Consider the following 16,761-nt stretch of genomic DNA (forward strand, 5'->3'; position numbering starts at 1 on the left):
TCAATTTGGAGTCCTGATCTCCTACCCACCTTACCCACCGTCAGTTTTGTATATATCAACACTACGTGCTGCAAAGGAGAACAAGGACACTTAAAGTTCCCTTTTTAAAAAATAGGACACTCATTCAGGAAAGACACGGATGATGTAACCAAGGTCCCCACTAACAAAGAACAAAAGCAACAGAAGTAGACACAAGTGAAAAAAAATTAATTTTCCAAGGCTGCCACTCTTGCATACATGATGTGCATCAGAAGAACATCAGACAAGAATAGGCCACACCCTGAAAGCAGAGACTGAAGCCATCACTGAACTCCCACATCCCAACGTGAGTGAGGCTTATTTTATCCGAAAAGATTTCTTCCCTCAAGAGAGTCCTGGACATTTTTTTCTTTTAAAAAGCCCAGAAATGACCCAAGAGGAAACACCACCAAGAAGATCATTTCCTCCAAAACTATTTGCTCTATAAACTTTAGAAATATTTTAAACTACAGCTTTATTTCATACCATTCTCCTCTAATCTCTTTTCTCCATCTCTCTCTCTCTCCAGCATCATCTTAATCATTACAATATGACAACCATAACATCAGCATGATTTTCCTTACAAGATTATTGATGGAAATGAAGGATTCATTTTATTCAATGCCTGATCAGATGAACAAATGTGGTGGGCTAGGGTTACTGCTCTCTGTCTATAGAAGGAATGCCCAATAATTTTGAAATATGGTAATATCCTTCATCAATGAAAGTGAAAATGTGAAGATCTCCTTTTAATCTTCCATTGTGATGATAGATCGTGACTATTCCCCTACCTACAAGCTCCCAAGTCGGAACCCTTTGCCGGGATGTAGAGCTAATGGCTCACCATCTAGAGAGCTTGTTGGAGGTGTCCATGCTAACATTGCGCAGTCCATCTTTCCTACACTGGACAGTTGAAGGTCTATGTGTCCATACCAGAGTCCAGGTACGGATCAGTGTTTCTCTAATTATTAACTTTGCTAATTAAACCAACAGGACGCAGCAATGTGAATTTCATAATATGCTTCTTTCTAGAAGAAATGCTTTGAGTGACTCTCATAGTCAAAGTCTCTGCAAGAAAAATCATTCTGAATTCTACGTTTATTTCCAAAGAAGAGCAAATAGGATCGTGAGGGGTGTCCAGTCATATTCCCAGATGCAGAGCCCTTCCTGATCACTGACATGGTACTCCAGCCTGTTCTCACGAAGAGCAGTGAAGGAGAGAGGGCCACCTCAATGGGCGCCCTCTTCCCTCACAGGGAAGGCCCGACATGCCATTCTGGACAACCGATAAGCAAAAGAGGTCATCGTTTACCTGTCGTTGCTGCCGTGGCGACATCCTGAGTCCCAGGCTGTGAATTACCAAACCAGGACCACAGCTGACTGCTTTGCTCCTTGGTGGTTGCATGGCTGTGTAAGCGTGCGGTTGAGGGAACTGGATCAATTACGAAAACAGCATTTAGTGAGATCTCGCTGCAAAACCTTTACCTGACTCTGACTATATATAACAGCTGTATCTTTTCTGGAATGAAGATGAAAAAAACAAGGCCTCGTTTTATCTTTGCAGCCTTCTAAAATCATCCAGAATCTCTGAGCAACCTCAGAAATGCAAATTCTGGATGGATAGCAACTCGATGCCATTAATTTTTTAAACTGTGCTCCCTGATTACAGACTCAGAGCAAAATCAGCTAGCAATATCCAAACTGTATGGAAAGAGATTTTCTAACTACATGATTTGATGACCAAGTAGCCAGTCAATCAAATGTCCTCAGAGTAACATTTCATTGATTGGCTTTGATTTCTCCTTAGGGCATCATTGGAAGTGTTTGCTAATTTCTTTATGGTCTGTCCAGCATGGTGCAAGGTACTATTTTTATGCCAAGTGGCATCTCAAAACTCCACCTACACCAATCAACCTCACTTCAAGCTTTATCATTGAGTAGGAACTTCTTTAAAAGGTGTGTGTTCACAGAATTTTGAATTCGGAGAAAGTTTTCATTGACCGCTTTCTGTTCTCCACTCTGTTCTCATTCAGATGTGCTATCAGAAGAGAGAGACAGAAGAGCCAGGTCGGGGCCCTTCCAGACTCTAATCAGACGACAAAAAGGGTCACCTGTAAACGTTTTCAACTTATCATCTCTCTTCTGATCTTCAAGTTGGACTTGAGTCAAGTATATGTTTTCTTATCACAGCAGAACAGAAAATTGCACCAGGGTAACCATCTGAACCAGATTAGGTGTTGTTTGTTTTTTAAAAACACAAAACAAACAAACCCTCATTTGGGGTAATAGATCGCTTTGAAAACTTGATCTAACTCACAGCGTCTCTCCTCAAGAAAGTGATTTATACTACATAAACACACTATCAAAATTTTTCATATGATTTCAGGTGGCCTATCGTTGAAACTCCTGAGACTCAACACACCCATTTTTCAGCCCTAGATTTTATACACGCCAAACATCAACACCCCGAACAATAAACTTTACCCTCTAAAGACGATGCTAGTTCAGAACAGAGACATAAGCACCAACTTCACCCATGATGTCCCCAGAGCCACCTGAGGATTACCTGGAAAAGTCCACAGACACCTTCCGAAACTTTATTAAAGGTACAAAATTCCCCACCCAGTAGTATACCAGCTAGCATACAAACAGAAAATAAATGCAAGCAAGAAACCAGCGGGCCCTCTGGTTTTCTGAAAGGCTTTGTGTGAGAGGGGGAAATGGAACAAGCTACTGCTCAGCTAGCAGGGTTTCCAATTTTGCCCACCCAAGCAGGCCCTATCAGACCAAGACTGAAAAACACAAGCAAAACGATTCCTTTGACACCCAGAAGACAAGAAAACAGAGCATTCCAAGCCAGAGCTGGCCTCCTGAATCAGTTTTAGATTTCTGGATTCCAAAGAGTTCCAGATCACCCGGGGAAAGAGGCTCATCACCCTCCTCCAGGATAGTTCTTCCGAGAGTAAGACTTACAGTGGAAAGCCCTTTGGAAGTTAAAACTCTTCAGAGGGTTGTTCTTATTGGACTTTCCCATTGCCACCCGCTCAGGATCCTAGAGGAGGGAATGAGGCGGCCAAGCTGACGGCAGGCTTCTAGGTTCCCCGCCAGCCCTCCTCTTGACTTCTGCCTTCCTGCACGCATTAGGGTGGCTTTACAGTCACTCCTCTCAATTAGTTCCAACTCCCAGCCCAACCGTCACAAGGCGTGGGATTAGACAATAGGGTTCTATTCTGGAACTTGCAATACAAACTTTTGGTAGTATACAATATAGTACTTTTAAGTTTCCACCTATTTTTCTTTGATCTGTTTGGAGCTTCTGTTGGAGGTAACCAGAGACTCAACCTCATCCCTGATGGCAAATTAATCTCTCCTCTGGGGGCGTAGGGGTTATATGTCGGGGTACTGACAGCAAGGTTAGCAATCCAAAATCACCAGCCGCCTCCAAAGGAGAAAGATGAGGCTTTCTACTCCCGTAAAGAGTTACAGTCTCGGAAATGCAGCGGCGCAGTTCTCCCCTCTCCTGTAGGTTCTCTACGAGTTGGGATGGACTCAATGGCAGGGAGTTTGCTCTTTGCTTTTCAAATAATTAAGGAAATTAGCCAAGTGCTCTGGAAGGAGGAAACCCAAATTCACTGCCATTGAGTTGATCCCAACTCCTAGGGACCCTTGAGGACAGGGCCAAACTGCTCTGTGGGTTTCCAAGGCTGTCACTCTTTAAAGGAACAGAAAGCCTCATCTTTCTCCAATTGAGCAGTTGCTGGATTTGAACTGTGGACCTTGCAGTTAGAAGCCCACTGTGCAACCCATTTTGCCACCAGGGCTCAGAAGGAGAGAAGCACTATTAGTTTCTCAGTCCACATCCCGAACCATATTCTAGTAAAGTCTCATAGCACCCCCTTTCCTTGTCCTTGAATTCTGAACTAGCATTGGGCTCCATGAGAGTAGGTTTGGATCAGGATTATCCAGTCATGAGCATCTCTAAAAAGGAGAGCAGTATCTATCCCAGCAAACACTGTTGAGGGAATGATTAGTTGACTAAGCTTTACTTCAATAGAGCTTTCTAGCAGTGCTTTCCCCTGGATCCCCAACATCTAGTGTGGGCTTGGACCATGGTAGAGCCTCAAGACCTATTTGTTGACTAACTTAGGCAGGAACGGCTCAGTCCCTAAAGGATGTGCTATGACTGTCCATACATGAGGGAGCGTCACAAAGTTTGCAGGAAAGAGGAATTAAAAGATAATGGAATTCTCCCAAACTTTGTGAAGACCTTTTATAATGCCTTCTTTGTCTTTTCCAAAGGACACAGAAATATTTACAATTTCTTGCAGGCTATTTTCAGTTTTGAGTATTACATTCAGCTCGTTCCCCCTAAGAATGTATTTTGTCAACAATGTCTACTTTGGTGGGAAAAGGGCTTTGGAGAGCAGGCCAGTTCTGGTTCATGGTGAGATCATTAACTGCCATGCGTGCCAATATCTGACCAAATGCAATGCCTGGTAATAAACACATTCAGTGTGGCTGCTTTAAGCAGGCAGAGAACTCAAGGAGCAGCAAGCAGCACTGCCTCGGGATGCTGAGAGAGGCACAGGCTTCTTGTCTATAGCCCTGCCATCAATGTCTGCGGAGCCGGCAGTCCTAGACAGTGTGGGCGGTCGCACAAGAGCTGGTTTTGCAATGCTTTGGGGCATCATCCGGGAGTGAGTGCAATCACAGGCCGCTGGATCTCATGCCTGCAGCAAGCTGCAACCAGAGTGTTAGGCGCTGTGGAGAAAGGATGCATAACTCACAAGGCTCTTGGGGTTTCCCTGGCTTCTGGGTGACACAAGGGAAAGAAAGGGGCCCCATTGTGACTCCTCACTAACCAGGCTGCTTCGGCCTCAGGAACTGGAGGCCAGAGGTCCACCCCTCAGGAGCCATAGCCAGGAATGGAGAAGATCCAGACCATATTAGGAGAATAGCCCTAGATGCCGGTGCCCGTAATCCTCCACAGAAAGAGCCCAGCCAGACTGGAAAGCTGCTTCACAAGGAGCTGGCGGGGGTGGGGGGTGGCTGGGGAGGTGGCTGGGGGGGTGGCGGGGTTTAGGAAATGAGGGAAGAGAAGAAAGAGACCAAAGGGGGTCTGTAAATACTGGCCCAGGAAATTGAAGTCCAAAAGACAAACCCCACAAAAGCTAGTGCAGGGTTTACACGTCTCCCTGCGTGTGGTTCCCAGCAACAAATAGCCCCCACAAACCAGAGGAGGAACAGCAGAGAGCTCTCCCCAGCCGGCTGGCTTAGAGAACACTTAAGCTGATTTAATTTGACCCACTAAGTCCTCCAGCTAGACTTCCTTTAACCCCAAACTAGAGAATTGTTTGGAAAACCATGGCTTGTGAGTACCACTGCACATTATACAACTAAGACAAGGTCAAAGGGGAAGAAAATCCCCCACGTAAAGTTAAGTAAAATGTTTAAAGGGTACCAGATGGAATGGCATGTATATTCCATGATCCCCAATGCTGGAAAACAGTTTTATCCAAGGGCTGATGAAACATGAAGGAAACACACGGAATGGAAATAGCTTTTGTCTCAGGTTTGGGTGGGGCCAGAAAGTAGGAATGTCCCCAAGTTCGAACCCAAGCTATCCCCAGGGGTCTGAGGAAAAGGGGAGCTGTTCCAATAGGAGGGTGGGGAAAACAAAAAGTGTAGACAGTCGTCAACAATGCACACAGAGCACCAGGACCCAGCGGTCCACCTCCCCAGATGCTGTCACCCGTCTCTAGAGTACGTTCCACCCACGACGGGAGGAGGCAGTTTGCAGGGGAAGGACTCATTCTCCTTACTGGTAGCCGGCGCGCTGTCAGTGGTGTCAGGGCCCCAACGACTGGTGAGGTCTGGAGTCGGGTCTTTGGTGGGAAAACTCATGTAGAAGATATTGGAAACTGAAGTGCTCCGGTCGATGGATGAGCCACTGCTGACGTCGTCGTCGCTGGGGTTGCTGGGATTGATGTCTTCAGGGTTGGTCCTGTACTCTCCCTTCTTGGTGTAGCGGGTGCCGTCACGGTTAACAATAGCTGAGAGACAGGGAAGGCGCATTCAGAACTTCACAGGAAACACCCTGGATTGTCACACAACCGAACCGAACCAAGATCACTGCCGTTGAGCCAGTCTCTGCTCAGAGCCACCCTAGAGGGCAGGGTAGATTTGCCCCTGTGATTATGGGAGTCAAAAGCCTCATCTTTCACCCATGGAGTGGAGTGGTTTCAAATTGCCACCTCACAGTTAGCAGTCCGATGGTAACCCACGCCACGACACTACTAAATTCTACTTTCTCTCTTACAAAGAAACACATGCTTCCCTGCATATCTATCTCCTGGTGGGATAGGGTAGCTGGTCTACTAAGGGAGTGTACCTTCTGGGCATTGGACCAGGAAGGGGAAAGGTGGATGCGTTTAAGCGCCCCTACGTTTGAACCCAAGCTGAGCTCTAGGCCGGACAGCTCTCCCTGCAAGTTTCCTCCTTCGAAGTGGGGATATGACTACTTTCTGAATGGGGTTGCTGTTTGTTCTCTACAAAGAGAACTCTGATAGTCTTAAAGGGGACAAGAACAAGACAACCACAGACACGCCCTCTGGATAGGGGAGATGATGAGCCCAAGGTCATAATGATGTCCAAGGGTTTTCTGGGACACAGAGCCTTTAAAGGGGAATGAGCAATCGAAGACGACCGTGACATAAACATGGCTGGTGACAGATCAATATAATATCGTTACCAGTGGGACTCCCAGAGCAGGGATTGCCGGGATCGAGTGACTGGTTCCCTAAGGAACACTTAACACGAGTGCATGATGTAAGGCAGAGGAGCTTGCAATATGGGTCCAGGGGCTTCCCCAGGGCAGGCATGGTGTGACTCAGGAACACGGGACCCTGAGTGAGGTTGTCTTAAGCATTATGATACATTGTATGTAAAGTGTTCTGCCTGGTATTCAAGAAATGATCATTCTCCCTCCCGGTTCCCTATGCATCCTTCTTAAGTAAGCAGAAAAGTTATTGCTTTTAATTCTATCTTGTTCCAGAAAGGAGTCCAAGTACCAGTTGCAATGGCCATGAACCTGAACAGGTAGCTATATTTCTAATCTGTGACGTTTTCTTTCTAAGGCGCCATTCTGAACTGTGTAAGTGAACCCTTCTTCCTAGCAATGGAATTGCCATGTGTAAATATAGACTGAGCCTCTGCCACCTTCTGTGTAATCCACCCTTGAACTTAACTAGCCTGGATGTGCAGAAAGAAGATCAAAGGCTTTGGTTTGAACAAGCAAAAGGACTACAGTGAACAGGAGGCAAGGATGCATGGGTGGATCTGTTCAATTTTCCTCCCTGAAAGGAGGATTTATTGCCTTCAAGGCTCAGGCAATGGTATATTCAAATGTCCATTTAGTGGAAATTAGTTCTTGCCATATTGCATTGCTGGTACCAAGCATTTCTTTTGGTCCACCTATCTGGCTCAATTGGAACTTGTAATAAAACATACATGCAAATAAAAATCCCTAATTCTTTATCACATTGATAATCTCTGCAAATGAAACCTTGATAAGAGATTACAAACCCAAACCTCACAGCCATCAGGGTCAATGTGACTCACATCAACCCTCTAGGACAGAGTAGAACTGCCCCGGTGTGCTTCCAAGGCTGTAAATCATTTGTTTTGGTTTTCCCCCCTTTCAATGAATTAGTTAGAGGTTTTCAGATCATCTTTTTTTTTAATTATTCATCAATTTAAGCAACTTATCAAACCTCCAATAGCTTGTCGAGTCCTCTGGCTTTTTCTCTCTTCTTCCTTTTGTATACAACCTGCCCATCGTCACCATAGCTAGCACCTGTCTGCCCGCTGGCCGATTGCTTCACATTCACTTCCCCACTTTCTTCCCCTGAGAACCATCAAAGTCTCTATCTTTTGGTGTGAAAAAAAACCCTCCATCATTTTGATTTTTTTTTTCTTTTATAACGGTCTCAGGCAACATTTGTCATTTTGTGAGCCTGTAAATCTTTACCAGAGCGGAAAGCCTCATGTTTCTTCCTAGAAGTGGCTGGTGGTTTTGAACTACAGACCTTGTGGTTAGTAGACCGATATGTAATTCACTGTGCCACCAGAGCTCCGAAGGAAACAGCAGGGCGCTTCAAAGTGTTCATGGAAAAAGTGCATTTAGAAGGTAATCCAATTATCCCAGGACCCTATTGAAGCCCTCCGTGTACTATCGATAATTTACAGGAGAAGCTAGACTTTGATATCTGTGGAGACCAACAAAACAAAAAAAAAGGCACATGTATTGAGTATCTACTCTGAGTGAGACTCTGTCATGCTTACTTTAGACACGTTACCGGGAAAGAGCAGTATCATGTTTGGCAAAGTGGAAAGTCAGTAAAGAGGAGGAAAACTCTCCGTGAGATGAGCTGATGTGGTGGCTGAAACAATGGGCTGAAACATAGGAATGACTGCGAGGATGGCGCAGGACTGGGCAGTGCTGCCTTCCGTTATACATCATGCCTGTTGTACGCCAGTGGGAGCCAACGTGGTGGCAACCAGCAACCGCAAGGTCAAAGCCAGGTCTGAGCCAGGTCAAAGAAAAGAAACAGACCCAGAAAAATGGTAGTGCTGTGTACGTGGGTCTGAAAAAGTAAATGTGGTTGTGGTTTTCAAGTAACTGAAATTTGAGGAACAAGGTATGATGGTAGCAGTCTCAATCCACAGCAGAGAAAGAGGAAGAGCTATTGAACCACATCTAACTCTCACCAGCCTTAGGCGAAGAATGCTGTTCTATTGGAGTAAAAAGCACAGTCCCGCTCCCAAGAATGGAAAAAGCCAACCAAGATGCAAAGACATACTTACTGATGGTGATGACTCCGTCAAAGGAGTTGGGCAGGTCGGTGACGGAAGTGCAGTCTTCCTCATCCTCTGGAGCTGTGAATGGAGAGGAATAAGCATGAGAACTCAGCAACATGTGAGCCCAAGCCAGCCCATTTCTGTACTAGGGAATTAGGGTGTCGTTTTGCTATAGCTTGCCCGAATCTTCTTCTTTTTCAGGAACGGGGTGAGTGAGCGAGGAACTTCTGTGACTTTCCTGGTGCATTTCCCCTTTTTCCAGCTTTATAAACATCTGGAAAGTTCCTTGTTCTCTTACCTGCTCCAACAATTTGCTTGTTAACAAATAAACACATATACAAGGGATTTTACAAAGCTTCATGGAAAACTTTCATGATCTTTTCATTGCATTTTCTTATGAACTGTTTGAGATTCAATCATTGCCATCAAGTTGATGCTAACTCATAGCGACCCTATAATATATATGTGCCCATGTAACATGTATATAGACACTATCTATATATACATATATATATGATATGTGATATTGATTAACATATATCAGACACTGTGAAAAGTTGAGGTAGAATACTGAATAAAAAAAAACATGGTCCCTGTCCAATGTACCTTATATTAGAAAAGATTTTTAAACTTTATTATATAAGTTTTGTGGGATCATTGTAAAAATGAAAAAAACCATCAAGAAATCTAATGAGCTATAATAGAAAATAGTTTGTAACCCAGAAACCATAGAAAAACATAGCAGTTACATCCAATCAAATGTGTATAAAGTCGAACACCACGATGATTCGAAGACCAAATAAAAGAACAAGGAGTTTACTTGATCAAATATTCTTAAAACAAAATAATTTTAGCCTTTTTAGGATGAATGAATGATTTATTTAGCTACTCTTTTTTAAGTGCTTATTCTGTATTGAAGGAACCTGAATAGCATACTGGGTGAAGGGGTGTGAGGCTCATCGGCAGGTTGGTCCCCGTCACCCCGAGGGAGAGAGGGATGGCAGTGAGCTTCTGCAGAGATTCATGTCCCCAGAAAGCCCACAGAGCAGTTCCACTCTGTCTGATACGGTTGCTATGCGTTGGAATCACCGCAATGCAATGGACGGTGGTGGTGATGGTGATGGCGGTGTACTCTGTACTGGCTGTTTCTCAATGTTTTCTTTCTCTGTGTCTTGCTCTAAGCCCCCAGGCACTTTCCTGAGCCGACATTACTGGTAATCCTAAGTAGCTCTGCGTGAAGCCCTATGAAAAAGGTCCCCAAAGCGATGTGATGAGGACAGAGAAGTACTCGACAGATATCTGTCGAATGAATCAAAAGGGAAAAAGTCCTGCTAAAATGAATAGGCTAAGGGTTGTCCTTTCAGTAGTGTACCTAAAATGCGAACCTCTAGCTCAGTGCCATCAAGTAGGTTCTGGCTCATACTGACCGTATAGGATGGGACAGAACTCACCCTCTGGGTGTCGGAGGATAGCCTTTGTGGGAATCGGAAGCCTCATTTTTCTCCCTTGGAGGGAGGGGCTACTGGATTCTAACTGCTAACCTGGTTAGTAGCCCAACTTACAACCTAAGACATGGCCAGGATGACTTGTTCACCTCCAAAATGGTCTGAAAATAGAAACAGGTTCAAGGTGAGGGTGGCTAAAGAAGGACGATGGCATCTGGAATAATCAAAGGGCGTTACCGAGATGGCCGTCAGCTTATGTATTTTCAACTCTTATATGTCAGACTGCATTACTTAAAAAGGAAATGAAAGAACAGTTGATATTTCTGTTCCTACTTTTGAGGAAAGTCATGGGGGAAATAATAGCTCATAATGATTTAGCTTTTCATAGCGTTCCCCAAACCTTCCCAACTGCTTCAGACGTCAACCATCAGTCCTCTCTCGGAGGCATCTTTAGATGGACTCAAACTTCTGGCTCTTTGGGTAGCAGACAAGCATGGTAATGATTAGTACTACCCAGGGCCTTGGAGGTGGTGGGTGGGAGGGGGGTGAAAAAAAACCCCACCCTCCCTTAAATGCAAATATCACCACAGATGTCAGCAGTGGACAGGAATTCCATTTTAATAGAATGGGGCACGATGTCAACAACAAAAAAAGCAAAGAGCGTTTTCTGAATGATTAGAGCCTTTGTTCAAAAGGACCCCTTCACGCTCCAGTTCACCTTCACTTTGCTAAAGAACATCAAGTCTGGCAAGCACTAAGGTGGATGGTGACCCAAATGTGCCATCCATACACCCCCGCTCCTGTGGCAGACAGCAGGGCCCCACTAGATAGCCTTTCCCTCCGCTGAATGAACAATGTACTGCTGGGGAGGTATGCCAACTGCAAGGTCTCTCGTTCAAACCCACCAGTGGCTCCAGGGGAGGAAGAAGAGGCTTCCTGCTACTGTGGACATGGCAGTCTCAGAAATTCACATGGGCAGCCATATATGTTCCACAGGGTTCCTGGAGTTCTGGTCGTATACTGTTGCTAAGTGCAAAATCAGCAACTTGACACCAAGAATTACTCTGTGGGAGAAAGAAGAGACTGTCTACTCCTGCCAAGAGTCATGGTCTCGGAAACCCGGGACAGTTCTACCCTTCCTGTCGGTCTGTGTGAGTCGCAAGAATCATCGGTACTGCTGGGAGAACTAGGGTTTGTGATGCTTTGCTAGGCCCAAGGCATTGTGAGACTACACTCTCAACCCATCCATAGCCAAAAGAAAGATTCATTATTAAGTCTGGTCCATTATACCGTGTCATATGCAAAGACAAGTTTCTCAATGCTTGATATATTCTTGGTTTCGAGCAAGTATTGCTTGAATAACTGTTTGTACAAACAAAGGAACGAACGTTTGACCTTCAAAAGGGAACGGGGTGAGGGGTCCACACCACAGCTTGTAGCACTGCTTTATTGAATCGCACACATGAACAATGTTGACTGGACAAATGTGCTCTTGTTTTTTTACAACGATACAATTTTCAACAACAACAACAGAGAGATGGAAGAATTTCAGTGAGAGGAAACTTAATTTCAGTGAGAAGAAACTTAAAAAATAAATGAATTCAGCTCAGTCTTCTGTGTTATTAACTTGTGACCTAGAGGTAAGATGCTTACAATCATGTAGCCTTTTCCAAGATCTGCCTGACTGCGGTGTGTAAAGCAAATGCATGTTTCACAGAAAACGCTGCTGACAACATGAGCTTACAGAAGCTACCCGCTAAGACTGAGTTGCTTTTGTACTGTGGCTAGTTTACACAGAGACCACACCACTGGGTCTGGACCACCTACTTGAAGTCTGCAGGCTACATCGTGTCTTTCCAATGAGATCCTTGTTGTGAAGCAGAAGATTGTCAAGGTTTCAGTTCACCTGCCTTCCCAATTGTCTGCCACTCAACCAAGACAGGTAGAATGGATTTATCTCTAGATGCATGCTCTTCTGTGCCTCCCTGCATTTATATTTTATGCCTACCATGGTCCTGAGCCCCTCGTAGATTAACAAATATTCTTTTAAGATCTACAGAATTATCCAATAAGCCTATCACTGTTGACTAAATTTGGAAAATACAGAAAAACAAAAGCATGACTCCTCACTTTGGGCCCCTTAATTCAGTCATTTTGGTATATGATTAAAACAAACAAAAAGCCCCAAATGACGTGTGTCAGAGTAGAACTATGTTCACCATAGGGTTTTCTTGGCTGTCATCTTAACAGAAGTGCATAGCCAGGCCTTTCTTCAAAGACATATTTGCACGGAGTGGAGCACCGCCCCCACCCCCCCCACCCAGTCATTCCAAGTTTTCAACTAAACTGATCCTCCTCTCCCCAAAGAGGGAGGTGTGGTAATAAGCACTGTGACTCTACCCCATGGACATGGCCAACCTCTTGGCCAAAGACAAGAGCAAGGCGAAATATCTCAGTAGCACCTGCCCAAGACGGCTTCCGGTCCAGGCAATCAAACAGGTGAGCGTCTACCTTTTTTGAGTGAAGGTGCTTGCGGGCAAGTGACACTGACTTGTCAAGCTGGTGAGACAATGGAAATGCATAACTAGGTCATCTCACTGCACATGCTCACTAGACAGGCTTCAAGGGGAGAAGCACGCTAATGTGAATCGAATGAGGAACTGGGCTGGAGCCATGTACTGCCCAACCTCATGTGGGTTCTCCCTTCCTTTTAGTCAAACCTCATTTGTGTTCTTTGCTCAACTAACAGGAGGAAGTAAAGTCTATGGTTTCCTCGTGTTTGTTTTGTGCAACTCTCCCATAGGTTCACACACACACACACACACACACACACACACACACACACACACACGGTGGTTCCAACTCCATGAACAACAGAAGAAGAAACATCACTCTATATGGGGCCATCTTCCCAAGTCTATGTTTGCGCCCATTGCTGCAGCCACTGTGTCCACCCATCTCCTTGAGGCTGTTCCTCTGTTTTGCCGCTTTCTACTTTACCAAGCACGACAGGAACTGGTCTCCCTGATAACATGCCCAATGCGGGAGACGAAGTTTCACCGTCCTTGCTTCTAAGGAGCATTCTGGGTGTACTTCTTCCAAGACAGACTTGTTTGTCCTTTTGGTAGTCCATGATACTTTCAATATTCTCCAGCACCATAATTCAAATGCATTGGCTCTTCTTTGGTCTTCCTTATTCAATGTTCAACTTTCACATGCATGTGCAGTGATTTAAAATACCATGGTTTGGGTCAGGTATAGCTTAGTCCTCGAAGCAACACCCTTGACTTCCAACAGCCTAGTGCAGTATAATTGTCCAATATGTATTTGTCATAATTCCTGGGCTTCATATACTTCAAATTATTGGCTTTGATAACTTTTGCTTTCTTCTAAACTCTAGATTGCCCTCTTTGAATTCCCACTCTGATCCCTGTTGCTCACCCAATGGTGGATGAGTGGCACAGCCGAAACTCACTGATAGAATCTCACAATTTCTTGGATATCCCTATTTTACCTTAAAATCTATGCAGATTATATATTCCCCTGCCATATATAACATCTGTGCTTGTCTTAAACAAATAATGTCTGAAACCATTTTCTAGCTAACTCAGTGTCCCCACCCAATCTCCAGAGAAAGCTGACTCCCCAAGAAGGTGTGTCAAGTTTTTTGTTGTGTGTGTGGTTTTATATACATAATCTCATATATAAACTCACTGAGATTATATACATAATCTCAAACCTTCCAGAGAATTGAGGGCCCATTTGAGAAGTAAGACACTTGATTGTTGATATTGAAGAAGTTGACATTTATGATCTTTACCTTACTTAAAGGATCCTGAAGATTAATGATGCAGAGAACGCTCTAACTTTACTGGGGCCTGAATTTGAATTCAAATGTAAGCATGTTCCTCTAGATCAGTGATTGAAAGCAATCACTGCCAGTGGCCACACCTTAACTTGGGTTCTTATTCTCTAGTTGTTGGGATAAGGAACACTTAATAAGGTCAAGAGCTTGCTATGTATCCCTCCAGCCTTCTCTCTCAACATCATGCATATGAAATTCCACTCCGATTTGACTTGCATTCAAGGCTAGCATTAGATTCGTGTCACTCCTCTATTCACAACTGTGAAGTGACTGCCCAGCCCACTGAGAATGGAAGCCCAACTCATCTCCATGGCTGACAAAGTCCATGTGATCTGGCCCCTGCTCATCTCTGATCTTGTTCCGTGCTGTAGCTACTCGGGCTTCCCTGCTGTTCTTGGAACAAGCTCCCATTTGTCCAGTCTGGCTGTCCACACTGCCCAGAGCCCACTCCTTCACTGCACCTAGGGCTCTCCTACAGGCACCTCCTCAAGAGCACTCTCCTTCACCACCTTCTCGAAAAGGCATCCCTGGTACACTTCAGCTCGTTACTCTGCTGTCTTTATTCTGGTTTGGGGGCTCACCAGTTTGGGGTTTTTTGTTATTGTGCTTTTGCTTTCCTTAGTGCTCTAAAAACATTGATAGCACAGTTGCCAGTTCAACACTGTTCACTACAACCAATTACATCCCTCAGGTTGCGTAGCCATCACCAATATGGCTTGACAGACTTTCCATCTCCATAACGAGATGCTTTCTAAATAATGGCACCCACACCCCCATGTTCCCATCCCTCCCAGCCCTAGTCCCCCTCTCTGACTTCATGCAAGGTATTTCCTGCTTGACTCCCTGGCTTAACATGGGCCACCATTGAGACAGAACTCTTGTCTCTGTTGATGAGATTGGCACTGAATACTTGCTACATGAACGAAAGCTCTGAGATCAAACCACAGTCAGCGATGCTGCCAAAGGTTGCAAAGAGCCTCCCAGAAAAACAAAGTCGACCCACTGGGCACCAACCTGAAGCATTGAAGCAGTACGTGTCGTACTGGGAGGTGTTGGACGTGAGGATGTAGACTCCAGTGTTGTTGGCGGCACAAATGGAGTTGGGGTTGATGCGTGGGATCACTACGTGCCCTTGTATGAACCCATACCTGCCCAAGAAAACAAGAGGTTACTAACATGGACCGCTGTGAGGGGATGTCGTAACCCTCCTGCAATGGCATTAAAAGCAGCCCCACACTGCATTCCCTTCTCCGCCAGGGATGTGGGAGGCTCCCACTATGGAACTGTGCGAAGTCCACAAACAACAGCAAGGATCAGAGGGAAGGTGATCGACCATGCTGATCTAGTGACAAGGTGATTTGATGTAGAGACCTAGAAAGAGAGGTCTCTTCTCCTTTCTCTCTGCCTGCCTTGCTTTCTCATGACCCCCCACCCCTTTCCCTCTTGTCTGTCTGCTCCTCTCTCTCTCTCTCTCTCTCTCTCTCTCTTTCTCAATAACGAAGATCCATGACAGAACGACCTGACGAGTATGGCCAGTGGCATCACGTGGGCTTGAATGGTGGAGGACAGGGGGCCCGGGGGAGCTGGAGGCCCACTGGACGACCTGAGAGTCACTCCTGCTCTCGATGACCCCCCCCCCCAGTGACTCCTCATTTCAGTCTGAAGATGCCCAGCTCAGGGTACAGACCAGCAGGTGTGCTTCAGAGTGGTTTCCTGCCTCACTTGCCAAGCCACCCACCCACTCTTCTGTCCTGCCTTCGCCTTGCTCCTTCGACCAGTCACGCTCCATCGTGGCAAAGGCGAGACCGTGCCGCCGCGCCGAGGATGCCGCAGACTGGGGCACAGGAGCAGCCCAGCCACAGTGTGGGTGCCAGTAGAAATCTGTTGCCCATCATTCAGTTGGAATCATAAGCACATAGCAGAGTTCCATAGCAGCGTCCCTGGGCGGTACGAACGGTGAATGCCCAGCAGCTAACCAAAAGGTTTCTTCAAATGCACTCAGAAGAAAGGCCTGGTGATCTGCCTGCCAAAAAATCAGGCCCTGAAACCCATACGGAGGAGCCCTTCTACTTTCCCAAATCAGGAGCAATCGTGACTTGGTAGCAACTGGTCTGAGGAGACAGATAGCAACGTCTCCTTCACCTCAGAGATTTTTTTTTTTCTCCAGAAGGGGAACAGCCAGAGAAGCGATGAAGCCCCCGCCACCCCACATCCCACCCAGAGTTGCTGCGAGCACGCTCTGGCTGGGGGCCCTTTGCAGGGGCCACCATCCCCTGCTCAGCCTCCTCCCTCAGCACACACACTCAAGGGTCCCTTGTACCACAGCCTCTTCGGAACATAAAATGCCTCCAAATATGAGCTGTGCGCAGAGAAAATCCCATTTGCCAGAGAAGAGGTGGTGGCAGGAGGAAGGCAGAGAAAGGTAGAGAGAGAGAGAGAGAGAGAGAGAGAGAGAGAGAAAGAGAGAAACTAAAACCAACAGGTTTCTGAACATGTAAGGCTGACGGAAACGCAGAGCATAGAGCCCATCCATCCTCCCGGCCAGCGGCAAGGCCAGAGTGAAGTGCCCACAAA

The 16,761-nt window shown here is 45.7% G+C and overlaps 1 protein-coding gene across 12 annotated transcripts in view; it reads right to left on the reverse strand.

Annotated features, from left to right (window-relative positions):
* Nucleotides 1–16,761, reverse strand: part of CD44 (CD44 molecule (Indian blood group)) — a 93,008-nt gene that overhangs the window by 37,103 nt on the left and 39,144 nt on the right. For 7 of the 12 annotated variants that reach the window (XM_045290864.1, XM_045290858.1, XM_045290860.1 and 4 more), the window contains exons 3-6: nt 15,202–15,335; nt 8,884–8,955; nt 5,841–6,071; nt 1,331–1,450 (exon numbers count right to left, since the gene is read on the reverse strand). In XM_045290864.1, the coding sequence (XP_045146799.1) occupies nt 1,331–1,450; nt 5,841–6,071; nt 8,884–8,955; nt 15,202–15,335 (557 nt within the window). The remainder of the gene's footprint in view (nt 1–1,330; nt 1,451–5,840; nt 6,072–8,883; nt 8,956–15,201; nt 15,336–16,761) is intronic. The other 5 variants (XM_045290857.1, XM_045290861.1, XM_045290859.1 and 2 more) reach the window with 1 other exon arrangement.

The sequence above is a fragment of the Echinops telfairi genome, unplaced genomic scaffold (genome assembly GCF_000313985.2).
Source record: "Echinops telfairi isolate 266 unplaced genomic scaffold, ASM31398v2 ScPeMD7_60;HRSCAF=208, whole genome shotgun sequence".
Taxonomy (NCBI): Eukaryota; Metazoa; Chordata; class Mammalia; order Afrosoricida; family Tenrecidae; genus Echinops; species Echinops telfairi.